The 14,264-nt window shown below is 40.7% G+C and overlaps 1 protein-coding gene across 1 annotated transcript; it reads left to right on the forward strand.

Moving 5' to 3' along the window:
• The first annotated feature begins 54 nt into the window (after positions 1-54).
• On the forward strand, positions 55-12,277 carry ggt7 (gamma-glutamyltransferase 7). Its single transcript, XM_085782201.1, has 15 exons — positions 55-325; positions 1,331-1,557; positions 2,638-2,789; positions 2,888-3,005; positions 3,126-3,193; positions 3,757-3,830; positions 5,088-5,281; positions 5,934-6,021; positions 7,049-7,176; positions 7,275-7,363; positions 7,478-7,630; positions 7,743-7,857; positions 7,965-8,102; positions 10,227-10,326; positions 11,978-12,277. The coding sequence occupies exons 1-15, from the start codon at positions 103-105 to the stop codon at positions 12,148-12,150; spliced, it is 2,040 nt and encodes a 679-aa protein (XP_085638327.1). The 5' UTR covers positions 55-102; the 3' UTR covers positions 12,151-12,277.
• The last annotated feature ends 1,987 nt before the right edge of the window (positions 12,278-14,264 follow it).

A 14,264-nucleotide genomic window follows, 5' to 3' on the forward strand; every position in this document is an offset into this window, starting at 1 on the left:
ATACCATAACTTCCTCTCACACCCACCCCATTAGGACTCAGAGAGAGAGATAGGTGAGTGACTGACTGACTGTGTGACTGCAAGAAAGACCCAGCAGTAGTCATGCAAAGTCCCGCTCCTGAAATCATGGCAGGGTACCCGAGCGGATGTGTGGTGGCGGATAAGGATGCAAATCCTGAGACAACCTTGGGCAGTGCCTATTCCCCCGTGGACTACATGAGCATCACCAGCTTCCCCAGGCTGCCCGAGGACGATGCAGCGTCTGGGGAGAACACCCTCAAATCTCGCAAAGATGACGACAACGTCCTGAGTGAGCAAGATACAGGTTAGTTAGACTTTTCTCTGCAATGTGTAGTGTAAACACTGTATTTATTGCAAGTCTTAAGTGCAGGCGTACGCGTAGGAAGGCATTTTCATGATTAATTATTTATTCTGTAGGAAGTCCTCCACAGTTCTTCTGTAGAGCCAGAATGATGTATTCAAATGCCCTGATTTGTCCAACTATCCATCTCCAAATCTAAAATATTTAAGTTATTGTAAATAATTCCTTACATGTGGGAACCAGACAGTATTTGAAACTCCTTATCTACAAAAGTAATTGATTATTGGAATAACTACCCTTGCTTGAAAACTAATACTTATGGTTTCCAGTTCAAATTTCATATTTGCTACTTTGTTGATAAACCAGAAAATAGTTTTTGTCCTTCTGCAAACATGGTCACTTTAAATGAATGAATGAATGAATGAATGAATTTATTTATTTCGGTATATCAATATATATATATATGCATTAATACAATAGGATCAGATCACAGACATTTGAAATTAATCAGTACACTTAAATTTCTGATCACAACAAAATAAAGAATTGTACACAGCGCGTAACCCAAAATAGTACAAAATCATTGAACTTAATTTTCCATACTGTAACGAGAAATTATGTTGTTCCTATAAAGTTTTTTAAAGCTGACTAGAGTACAGCATAATTTAATATTTTCAGGACAATTATTCCAGATGTTAACCCCTCTAACAGAAAGACAGTGATTTTTTACAGTAGTTTGAGTCTTTGGTTTCTCAAATAATAGTGGTCTTCTCAGGTTATAACTGGAATCCTTCATTTTAAACAGATTCTGGATATCTGGAGGAAGAAGTTTATTTTTTGCTTTGTACATGGTTTGTATTGTAATGTAATCAAATAGACAGAATATTGAATAAACGTTGGTATGAGGCAATAGAATATACATATACTGTATACCAAATAAATAAACTGTGACTACTAAAAATCGTGGTTGTCCAAACCTAAACTGTTTGCTTGTATTGCATATCCCAGACCCCGATCTGTTTCTGAAGTCTGCTCGCCTGCAGCGACTCCCCTCCTCGGCCTCGGACCTGGCCAGCCACGACGTCGTGTCCCTGCAGGAGACTAACAGAGATCCCTTTACAGAGGACTGTGCCTGCCAGCGAGACGGACTGACCGTCATCATCACAGCCTGTCTCACCTTCGCCACAGGAGTCACTGTAGCTCTGATCATGCAGATCTACTTTGGAGACCCACAGGTAGGTGTGTGTGTGTGCACGCGGTGGTTACCTGCAGATGTATTTTGCAACCATGTGGTGGCAAGGGTGTTGCCTTTTTCAGCAGATTATGGGATTATAAGTAATTTCACATCTTTCCTTTTGCACAAGCCCAAATCCATTTAAAGGACAATTCCAGGCAAATTCAACTCGGGGGTGTATTGTCCTATAATTTTAGGTCTAAAAGAAGGAATCTGAAGATTTTCAGTTTAATTGCTCCTGTTTTGCGGTAGTTGCATCGCCACGGCAGCAATGAATGGGAGTGGATGTAAGTTCAGCTGTTTAGGCTGTTTACATCCCTCAAAGCCACAGTTTTTTTCCACAGACAGCGTCAGATGGCGACTCAAACATGCACTGAGAAGTTTATTTACTTCAAGCAAGCCGACATGTTTGTAAAACTAGATCTAATTCAAAGTCTGGTGGAGTCTCGCGCGAGCCCGAAGTTGCAGTGCTGGTGTGTTCAGATGCAGTCGGAGCTACCGCTTGTGTCATAAACACAGGAATATCAACTCTTTACTTGCTTCAAGCGTACATTTTCTTCCACAGACAGCGTCAGGTGGCGACTCAAACATGCGCAGAGAAGTTTTTTTTACTGGAAGCAAGTCAAGAGTTGATATTCCTGTGTTTATGACACAAGCGGTAGCTTTTCCCACTGCATGTGAACACACCGAGCGTCAACTTGGGTCTTGCGCGAGACTCCGGGAGACTTTGAATTAGATCTAGTTTTACAAACATGTCGGCTTGTTGAAGTAAATAAACTTCTGGGTGCATGTTTGAGTCGCCATCTGACGCTGTCTGTGGAAAAAAATTGCGTCTTTGAGGGCTGGAAACAGCCTAAACAGCAGAACTTACATCCACTCCCATTCATTGCTGCCGTGGCGATGCGGGGACAGACGCAACTACCGCAAAACAGGAGACATTAAACTGAAAATCTTCAGATTCCTTCTTTTAGACCTAAAATGATAGGAAAATACACCCCCGAGTTGAATTCGCCTGGAATTGTCCTTTAAAGACTCATTAATAGTCTCTCATTTCTGTTGGTTGTCCTTCTGCTCTCTGCAGGTCTTTAACCAGGGAGCAGTGGTGACAGATGTGGCACAGTGTACATCTCTAGCCTTTGACGTTATGGGGAAGCAGGGGTCCAGTGTTGACGCTGCTATCACTGCTGCCCTGTGTCTAGGAATTGTACACCCTCACACCTCCGGCATAGGAGGGTGAGTAATATAAAATAAATTCATCTCCTCGAAACAGAAAACAACACAAGAGTTGTTAAATGTTCTTAAATGTTATGCTCTGTTGATGTTCAACACAGTGGAGGAGTCATGTTGGTGCATGACATCCGTAAGAATGAGACGAGGGTCATCGATTTCAGAGAGACCGCACCATCTGCCATCCACGAAGATATGATGCAGACAAACCTCGATCAATATGTATGGGAATTTCTTTTACAGTACTCTTCCTTCTAGTTGTTTGGATTTACTAAGAGAGAACCATAATTGTTACTATTACGCACCCAGATTAACATGTTGCCTGTTCTTGTTGCATTTCAGCCTGGCCTGCTTGTGGGCGTACCAGGCATGCTCAGTGGGATGCATCAGGCACACCAGCTCTATGGCAGGTAGGGTAATGTTAATTATAGTGCTTGCATTGGGTTCTGGTTGCTCTTCATTCCTTTGTCATCTCGTATTGTTTGTTTTACCTCATGACATTTCTGTGTATTAATGCCCTTTATAAAAGAAACAGAACTGTAAGAAGTGTAATGTTTACCTTCATTATTTAGTCCAATGCTTTTGAGACAAGAATAGCAACAGCTGATATTTATATCAACACTGACAGAGACGATGCTTATTTCAAAAACTACTAAAGGAATGAGATTTCAGTGTAAAAGTGTCACCAGCTGTGTTAATAGGAAGGCCAGTGTTTCTTTGAGCCAGAGTGTTGGGCTGCAATTACACTGCTGTGTCATTATCCTTGCCCTCATGCCTCAGCTGCCGTGCATGACAGCGCTATCTAAATTGTTTGATTCATGGATACAGATTGAGATTTATAATGGTAATATACTGTGGATTATCAATTTGTCAGAATAATCTGTTTTATATTTAGGAGTTTGGGTTGTACTGTATGTATGAATTTTAAACATTTTCAACCAAGCCAAACTCACACGACCTTTGATTTCCCCAGAATGTCATGGACGGATGTGGTAACCATGGCAGCAGATGTGGCCAGAAATGGATTTAATGTTACCCATGACTTAGGTAAGTATAGAGTAATGTAGTAGAAATCACAGGGTGAAGTCACTGTCACTAATGTCACAGCTCATGTCATGCGATTAATCAGACACGAGCATTGTTACGTGGCTTTAGGATGTTGTGTGAAGATAATACCCAGGGGGCAAAATCACAGTTTTTTGAAAAACGGACACGGAGCGTTGTAAAAGGTTTGACACCAGAAATTATATCTAAGAACTTCAAGGATTAAAACCTGGGTGAACAACCCGGTCAACTAGCTGCTGGAAAGCTACAGGGGGCCAAAACCCCTTTCTTGGGTCATTTTGCTGGCGAAATGATGTAAATGCAAATATTTAGGTACTACAATGGCATAAATAGTCATACAACTATAAAATTTGGCAGAGAGTATCTTGACACATAGGGGGAGGCATGAAGAAAAGATTCTGGGGTTTGTTGCAACTTGTTTTTAAGATATCACCCTCAACATCCCAAAGAAGACCAAAAAAAGTACTGTTCGCCTGACAAATTCTCATGAAAATTATTATTTTTCAGCACTTTATGGAGAATATCTATGCTTAACATGTATATAGAACATTTCCTTAATTCATAAGCTTCCATTTGAGCCAAGATAGCCTTTCTACTAGCTACTGGAAAGCTACAGGCTGTCTCCAAACAATGCAACACCTGTTGTGAAAAACTCCATGTTTACTGGCCTGATCAGAAACCATTCTATTTCTGGTGAACAGACAGATAGAGAAGACCACTGGCCACAGCAAGTGGGGCTTTGGAGATAGAAAGGCTATCTTGGACTCAAATGGAAGCTTATGAATTAAGGACAGTTTCTATATACATGTTAAGCATAGATATTCTCCATAAAGTGCTGAAAAATAATAATTTTCATGAGAATTTGTCAGGCGAACAGTACTTTTTTTGGTCTTTTTTGGGATGTTGAGGGTGATATCTTAAAATCAAGTTGCAACAAACCCCAGAATCTTTTCTTCATGCCTCCCCCTATGTGTCAAGATACTCTCTGCCAAATTTTATAGTTGTATGACTATTTATGCCATTGTAGTACCTAAATATTTGCATTTACATCATTTCGCCAGCAAAATGACCCAAGAAAGGGGCTTTGGCCCCCTGTAGCTTTCCCACCCAGGTTTTAATCCTTGAAGTTCCTAGAGATCATTTCTGGTGTCAAACTTTTACAACGCTCCGTGTCCGTTTTTTTTTGCTTTGCCCCCTGGGTATAAGATGACCTTATCTTCCTTTACTCTCTCTCCACAGCTGAAGCTCTGGCGAATGTTAAGGACAAAAACATCTCGGATGCATTTCGGGATTTATTCCTCCCAAATGGCAACGCTCCCCTCCCAGGATTGTTTAGCAGACGTCTTGATTTGGCCTCCATATTGGATGCTGTTGCAGTTAAGGGGATACACGAGTTCTACAGCACAAACCTGACGCAGGAGATGGTGGCTGCAGTAAGGAAGAATGTTTTTTCCGCTTTTGACACTATCCATGATTATACTGTATAAATAATCATGAATTCTGCATAGTCCACATTGGGAATTACTTACCCCTCACATCAACTCCCTGTTTTACGCTTTTACGCCAGCTTTTTACTTTTTACCAGTGAACAATAATCTCACAAAGCTCCACCGAGTATTGTGTGTAAGAAGGAATCAGTATCAAAATAATTAGTCATTATTTCATCATTATTTTTTTGTAGGTGTTATTGTGTCTCTAAAACATAAGCAAATATAGAATTTGTTGGTGGCCTCTGAGAAAGAGAGAGATTTAGTGTGCCAATGACAGCGTTGTAGCAATATTTGTTGGTGTTTAACAACAGCATAGTGACAAATGGAGTACAATGTATCTGTATTAGCTCTGGCTGTGGCATTGCACTGTTAATATTTTGATTCCTCACAGTATTAATTTAATCTTAATATTGCAAATCTCTTTTTTTTAATTAAGGAAGAAGAAAGACACAGTGCATGTCCTTTAATCTAACTTTATATCGCATACAACTAAACTAAGAATCTGCTAGACAAAGAACTGTAGCCCTGTTTGTTATCACAGTGTAAAAGAGAATTCGTCAACTTTAAATTTAAACTCGCTTTGCATCTTTTATAGGTGCAAGCAAAGGGAGGAGTCCTCACAGATGATGACTTTGGAAACTACAGCACCGTCTTACAGCAGCCAGCAGAGATCACATATCAGGGTAAATGCCTGTTCAGATGTATTCATTTAGTCCTTTTTATTTCAGTTAACAGATATTTGTCACTGAGGTTGTGATCTCTGTAATGGGATACCCGTGTACTTGAATAAATACATAGTTAATACGTGTTAAAATGAGACTGGAGAACAGTAGCACCTTATAGATAAATAATGTACAGTGCAACCGTCTGTTTAGGGGGTGGTGGTGGTTCCTTTTCATATAAGATACACTCAGCATTTTGATTTTCAGATATACTATTAGCATGGCAATGATTTGACCTGAATATTTTCTTCTATTGTTCCTGTGTGTCCTGTAAATATGTACTTAATAATGACCAAAGACACATGCATGTTGATAAGGTGAAGTGTGTAAACAATACACACCCGCACACTTGATGATTTTGTGCGCGTAAGCGGCGAGGCTGTTGTTCACCTGAATGCAAATGTAATGGACGACACACATACAGGATGATGTAGGCTGTAGATTTAATTTCCTTTCACATGACATTGTTCAGTTTTCCCTATCTGGTATCAAGTATCATTGTATTTCTATAAATGTTTGATAGTATAAACAAAGCACGCACATCCCAAAAAACTGACGCTGGGTGCTGGACAAAAAAAGATCAATGATGAAAAAAGGAAAAATCCGCACACCAGCAAAAAGCTCCAGAGCAATAAATTTATTATCACCCAAAGGGAGTAACGTTTCGGGCTCAAAGACCCTTCCTCAGACTGATAAATGTTTGATAAACATTATAATTTGTATATGATCTGTACTTTGTATATGATCTGTACTTTCTTTGGTACACCAAGCACAGTTGGTGCAAAAATGTTTCTACATTTTTTGCTTACGTTGCTACATTTCCATTGATATTTTATTCTACCGTACTTGTCTATATTATTCTGTGTGACTTTGCTATTGAAACCAATCAATTTCACAGTGGAATTAATCAATTTTTATTTGATTTTATGTGTGTGTGTGTGTGTGTGTGTGTGTGTGTGTGTGTGTGTGTGTGTGTGTGTTTCTGAAGGACATCATGTGATGGCAGCCCCGGCCCCACATGCTGGCGTTGCCCTGATCACTGCTCTCAACATCCTGGAAGGCTACAACATCACCAGCCAAGTTCCCAGGAACAGCACCTACCACTGGGTTGCAGAGGTAGTGATCAAACTGCTTCATCATTATACAGCATAAACAGTCTATTAAATGAAGTGATCGATGTAATGTGTGTGTTGATTTTTGTATTACTTTCCCAGTCTGTGAAGATTGCTTTGGCTTTGGCTAGTGGCCTAGGAGACCCTATGTACGACACCTCTGTGCCAGAGATTGTTGCAAAGATGCAGAGGTAGAGATTATTTATTGTCTTTAAAATAATATACCATGTATATATATATCTGTCTGTCCTAACTCAGTGAGGCATGTTCGGTGAACCTTGCACTTTGATGTACCCATATCCCAGCAAATCACACGCCTCTGAACTCCGCCAAATGATCAATGACTCTCAGGCGTTCCCTGTCAGCCATTACACTTCATCATTTACCTTGGAGAAGGGTGCAACAGCTGCCCAGGTCATGGTCATGGGCCCAGATGACCATATTGTGTCAGTCGTGAGGTATGTTGAGCTTAAACTGAGCCACTATTGCAGATGATCTGTTGAAGCATATCCCTGTGATAGGAGTATATTCTTGAGAACTGAAACCTTCTCTCATTTTTGGCTCTTGTAGCTCTTTAAACAAACCGTTTGGCAGTGGGATAGTGACTCCCTCAGGAATCCTTTTGAACAGCCAGATCCTGGACTTCTCCTGGCCAAATAAAATGCAGAGTGCATCACCTAACCCGGTAACTGTTCCCTATTCTTCATAATTAATTATTCATGTATTTCTCATTTAAATATTTACCATGGCTTCTCTTGGAGCTGATGACATTTTTTGTCCTGTTTGCTCTAGCACAACAGCCTCCAGCCTGGAAAGAGGCCCATGTCCTTCTTGATGCCCACAGCCGTGAGGCCAGCCGTGGGGTTATGTGGCACATATGTGGCGGTTGGATCCTCTAATGGAGAGAAAGCTCTGAGTGGCATCACACAGGTTATTTACATATTCATTAATTACATCCATGACTATAGGTGGGAATTGATAAGAATTTAGCGATTCTGATTCCATTATCGAGTTTGCATATCGATCCGATTCCTTTTTGATTCTCTTATCTTTTCTTATTGCGTGAGGGAATAAAAGAGAAATGGGTTTCTTTGCATTAAAAAAAGTAGACAGGACCGACCTGCCTGGAGAGGTTAACACTATAGGTCACTGTGGTCTGCGGGGCCCGCTGCGGTCACAGGAGTTTTTACAATGTGTCCATTTCATGGTTTTCATGCGTCTGTATTTTTCTCACTAGTTATTGTTTTCATAGTGTTCATTTTTAAATGCGGATCGTGAGTGAGTGAGCAAAAGAGAGAGAGCGAGCGCGAGAGAACAGAAAGACACAGCACCAGATTTCACGTGGCTACGAACAAAACCTGAAATGAGAGAGGAAAAACACAAAGAATAGATATATATATCCAGGAGACTTTGTCCTGTCCTCACGACGTGAGGGAGGGAGGATCGGATGGTGGCTCAGGTAGCGATGAGGAAACACGCACTGTCAGCTGCACATCTGTCAGCAGGTCTCAAAACTTTATTTTATGAGGACAAACTAAATGTTGATTCAGTAAACAGTGACATGTCGGATATAAACACTAAGCTTTATAATGATGATTGAATTATAACTTAACGTCATTAATCGCTGCTTCAGTCTGGGTCACTGTGGGTGTGTAGCCACATCACCCCCAGGCAGAACAACAGAAACACCTGGAGCTGATAAACTAAAGACTTGCAAACATAACAATTCAGCAAACACCGACATCAGCTGTTGACATGAGAGCAGCCCACGTGTCCACATGTGTCGGGTTACGTGGGCCGTAGGTGCGACATCACTCAATCTACCCCCACACTTGAGAGGCTTCTGCCTGATGCTGTGTTTGCTTCGTTCTGACCCGAACACAGCTGTGTTGCTTGGTTCAGAAACGCGTGCATTTGCAAAAAAAATAAAATAAAAAAGCGGAATTGACCCAAGTTTTTTAACAGTGTGTAACTACTCCCTTAGAAAAAGCATTTTGGTTTAGTCATACTTCTGTTAAACTAAAAATTCCACGCATCCCGTGTAATTGATAAAGGTAAATTCATATTTGTCCTGGGGGCCCTTCCTGGAGTCAGATATGAGAGGGATCTTACCAATGAGTGTCTGGTGCCTGAGCTTTGACCCATGGGGCCCAACTGGGCAGAGCAAATGTTGGGGTGAGCCCACCACTTAAAAAGATAGGAATCAAAGTGGGTAGCACTGTAAACTCAGAGGCAAGCAAATGCCTGAGTCTGGATAAGCTTAGGACTTGGAAACGCCTTAAAGGAGTCCTCTGTGGTTCTGTTAGCGGTGCCCATAAGCATGCACAGGAATAATTTACAGCTGAGTGTGGAGCAGCAGATTAGAGTCAGCACCTCCAAAGGCCACAGTTCTCTGCTGGACAACAGTGGATTGACCCCTCGAGTTGAGAGTGAGTTGCTGCCCCCAGAAGATGGAGTTCAAACACCTTAGGGTCTTGTTCAACCGGCAGATTGTTGTAGCAGTAGCATTGTTCTGCACTGTTGTGGTGAAGAGGAGAAGAGAAGTGCCAAGCATTCAGTTTTCCTGTTAATCTTCATTCCAGTCCTCACCTATGGTCATAGCCTTTTGATATTAACCTACTACACAATGAGATTGTGGATATAAGAGGCCAAATTTAGTTCCCTTCATACAGTGTCGGGGCTCACATTCAGAGTTTTGGTAAGAAACTCAGGCAACCAGGGGGGGAAGCTGGGAGTAGAGCTGCTGTACCTTTGTATTGACAGGAACCAGTTGAGGTGGTCTGGATATCTGATTAGGCTGCCTCGCGGGACCATTATACTATTTGGAGTGGACTGATGGAGACCTTGTGGTAAACCTGGAGCACGCTGAATAGATTATATCTCTCTTCTGGCCTGGGAATGATTCAAGATCCCCTCAAGAAAAGGCGGAAAATAATGCTGGGACAACGCTGGACCACCAGCTAGTTTAACCTGCTGCCACAGTGACCCAACTCTTAACGAGCAGTGGAAAATGATCATTCTATATATCAACTCTTGTTTTCTTATACTCCACAGGTGCTGATGAATGTTTTGTCTTCACGTAAAAACATGAGTGACAGTTTAGCGTATGGGAGACTCCACCCACAGCTGCAGCCCAACACCCTCCTGGTGGATTGTGAGTTTTTTCCAGCTAGTCAATCTTATGCACAGTTTGGTGTTAATATGACTGTGAGTTCCTACAGAAACTGTGGGTAGATCGACTTTAACTTTGTTTCCAGTTACAGTTCTTATTTTGTATCCAATAAGAGGAATAAATCTTTTTAATAGATTTTTCGTTCACATACAACAACATTTGACACAAGGTAGAAAGAAGTCTATACTACACAGTGTATGTTGAAAACAACAGTCAACTGAAACCTAGTTTGGAAACCACTTCTACATTGTCATCACACCACAGTTTTGTGTGCCCCATGCAAAAACAGATGATTCGGGGGAAAGTAGGAAGTCATACCTTCATAGTCATTGAAAATAAACATTGGAGCTATCCTGGATTAAACATTGTAGAAGAAGAGGGATTGTCGTATTGCAGTATAAATGTTTTGAGTCCCCAGAGCAATTCCTTTGAGGGAAGCAGCATAAATGTAAAGGCTGATAACGCTGCCAACACATATTGCTAAATCCATATATATTGGTGGCACCAAGAATAATAGTGGAATGAACAATCAGGATATTCCTGGATCTGAAGCTTTGAGAGAACATATTCTGGTCATAGAGCTATTGTTTTAAAGGACAATTCCAGGCAAATTCAACTCGGGGGTGTATTTTCCTATCATTTTAGGTCTAAAAGAAGGAATCTGAAGATTTTCAGTTTAATGTCTCCTGTTTTGCAGTAGTTGTGTCTGTCCACGCATCGCCATGGCAGCAATGAATGGGAGTGGATGTAAGTTCCGCTGTTTAGGCTGTTTACATCCCTCAAAGCCGCAATTTTTTTTCCACAGACAGCGTCAGATGGCGACTCAAACATGCACCGAGAAGTTTATTTACTTCAAGCAAGCCGACATGTTTGTAAAACTAGATCTAATTCAAAGTCTCCTGGAGTCTCGCGCGAGACCCAGTTGCCGTGCGCGGTGTGTTCAGGTGCAGTGGGAAAAGCTACCGTTTGTGTCATAAACACAGGAATATCAACTCTTTACTTGCTTCAAGTAAAAAAAACTTCTCGGCGCATGTTTGAGTCGCCATCTGACGCTGTCTGTGGAAAAAAATGTACACTTGAAGCAAGTAAAGAGTTGATATTCCTGCTACACAAACGGTAGCTCCGACTGCACCTGAACACACCGCGCACGGCAACTGGGTCTCGCGCGAGACTCCGGGAGACTTTGAATTAGATCTAGTTTTACAAACATGTCGGCTTGCTTGAAGTAAATAAACTTCTCGGAGCATGTTTGAGTCTCCATCTGACGCTGTCTGTGGAAAAAAATTGTGGCTTTGAGGGATGTAAACAGCCTAAACAGCAGAACTTACATCCACTCCCATTCATTGCTGCCGTGGCGATGCGGGGACAGACGCAACTACCGCAAAACAGGAGCGATTAAACTGAAAATCTTCAGATTCCTTCTTTTAGACCTAAAATGATATGAAAATACACCCCTGAGTTGAATTCGCCTGGAATTGTCCTGTAAACATGATAGACTGTGTCCTAGAGTCCTAATATTGGAAGAGGTGCATAAAAACTTCTTTTTTTTTAAATTGACATTTTATTTTTCATCGCTCATTCTTCCCACTAACCTCAGATAATCCTTTCTTTTTTTCCTCCTACTTTCATACAGCCGACTTCCTGGAGGAAGACGTGGAATTGCTGCAGGCCAAAGGTCACCAGGTCGAGAGGAGGGAGGTTCTCTCATTGGTCGAGGGCACCCGGAGAACTAATGACCTCATTATCGGAGTAAAGGATCCTCGTAGCACCGATGCCTCGGCCCTCACTATGTCTAACATGCCCTAGTGCCCCCCCCCCCCCCCCCACCCTCCATACACACACAGACAGACAGAGGAAGGGGTAAGAGTAACACTGGAATTGATGGTTAAAGGAGGGAGTATGTCCTGTAGGCTGCTGATCAACTTGCACACTTTAAACATCAAAAATATTCAACAAAAAGATGTGTATCTTTCTCTGAGATGCCTTTGTAGGAGATTAATGGGTATCTATGAATTTGTTTTGAATGATAACACATACAAAACCTCAAAAGAACACATGCCAACGCAGGTATGCCTTCTTCCACAGCCTCAAGTGATGTTCGGTTCCAGTGTAGAAAATGTTGAAATATACTGTATGTCCATCCCCTTAATAGCATCAGTCAAAGTCAGTGCAGGCTATATGACGCAGAGCAGGATGTAGAAATGCAAGAAGTGTTCATAAATTTAATATCTGATGCATGCCAGTTCCACTTAGAGAAAGCAATAAACTGAAAAGAACAGGGTGGATTTACATTGCGGGTGTGAAAAAAAAAGGAAATAAAAAAAAAGTGTAATGGCTTTTGAAGCAATTTTGAAATAGTGTTGCACCTTTTGAATCAGGAATCAGAAATGCAGATGGAAATTAATGGTGATGAAAACAGATTCTCTGTAAAAAAACAAAAAAAAAAAAAACAGAAAACAATAGGCAGATATGGAAATGGTAAAAAATGCCACACTAAGAAGCCTAGATTTACAGTACTTGCATGGTCCTCGGGGTATTTGACTCACCTTCCTGCTTTTCAGTTCTTCCATTGCATTTCACCATTATTCTAAATGAAGATCACACAGAATAGTAATTGTAACTCAATTAAGCCATGCGCTGTCACACCTTAACTTAGACGATCCTTAACTCACCACCAAGGTTAAACCATTTGCTCTCCTGCTCTTTATATGGCGTGTGGCTGTGATTAGATGTTGTTTGGTACACCTGCTGGAGTTTTAACTGTTGTGAAACAATCAATGGCTCCATGGGACCATAGTAGGACTTGCATACTAACACTCGATTTAGAAATGTGGTAAGGCCTTCACATCTCGAGTGATTTCCTTCAACGAGAGGATTTGCTTCAATATAAGAGGTGTAAAATATCACTCATCATAGTGTAAAGTGTATTTAAATATTTAATTTAAGAAACTTGAGTTGTTGCATGACTGTGTTCTCATTTAAAGTTTGAGCCTTTTTTTTTAGAGCGGGGATACTTTTTAGAACGGGAATTATATGATTCTATAGAGATGGATTGAATGTAATCCGTCTATTTTTATATGAAATTGTGTTGGGCTATGTATTTTATTTCTACAGGTGAAACACAGTGCATTCAAGAAGCAGATTCTCAAAAAGGCTCTCATGTTTATTACTTATTGTTTGTGTACTGGTGTAATTATTATTTTCGGTGCTATGTTTAAAGAACCAACTGCTTTTGTACAGTATTGCATTCTGAAAATGGTTTTAATTTGGTCCAGAATGGGAAATACTGATCGATCAAATATTTCCTCAACCGTCCGTCTCCATTGTTGGGTACCAGTGCAATATGACTGTTGTTACTTGTTTCCTGTACGGTGGAATACCATGCCTTAAGGCACACATTTGCACAGCACCCAATGTTTGATTCCATGTGTGTTTGTATCTGATTTTAATAAAAATCAGCACCGTCCAAATCCAAGAAATAAAGTGTTTGAACACATCCTAACGCTGGACAATGTTACTCACCTTGTTCTTCCATATAGTATATGCAATTGGACCATCTGACCTATTGTAAAACAATTGAGTTGGCTCTTTCAAAATAATATGGAGCTATGGATGATAATAATGATTAAGGTTTTCACACTTTTGCCATACTTGTCACTTATTGTATTTATTTTGACACAAGCAGTCATGGTGTTGTTATTTGTTGGTGATTGTTTTGTGAGAGTATTAAAAAAAAACAAAAAAAAACAGGATATACAGGAAGTAAGATAACCTAGGATTCTAGGTGGAGAAGGGATAGGAATTAATAAGCTAATGCTTCTTCCTATTCCTTTTCAAACATACAAGGTTTTTTATTGACTAGTGCTTCAAGTGTAATATGTTATTCACATGTTTGAAATAAAGCATTCATTCATTCATTC

This window comes from Trachurus japonicus, chromosome 7 (genome assembly GCF_045865225.1).
Source record: "Trachurus japonicus isolate A0001 chromosome 7, Traja_1.0".
Classification (NCBI taxonomy): domain Eukaryota; kingdom Metazoa; phylum Chordata; class Actinopteri; order Carangiformes; family Carangidae; genus Trachurus; species Trachurus japonicus.

Bases quoted from the DNA above. Each gene is read 5' to 3' on its own strand.
- ggt7 (XM_085782201.1), top strand. From the start codon at position 103: ATGCAAAGTCCCGCTCCTGAAATCATGGCAGGGTACCCGAGCGGATGT. The intron at 3,194-3,756 runs GTAGGGTAATGT...TGATTTCCCCAG, and splicing joins GCACACCAGCTCTATGGCAG to AATGTCATGGACGGATGTGG. The intron at 7,364-7,477 runs GTAGAGATTATT...CCCATATCCCAG, and splicing joins ATTGTTGCAAAGATGCAGAG to CAAATCACACGCCTCTGAAC.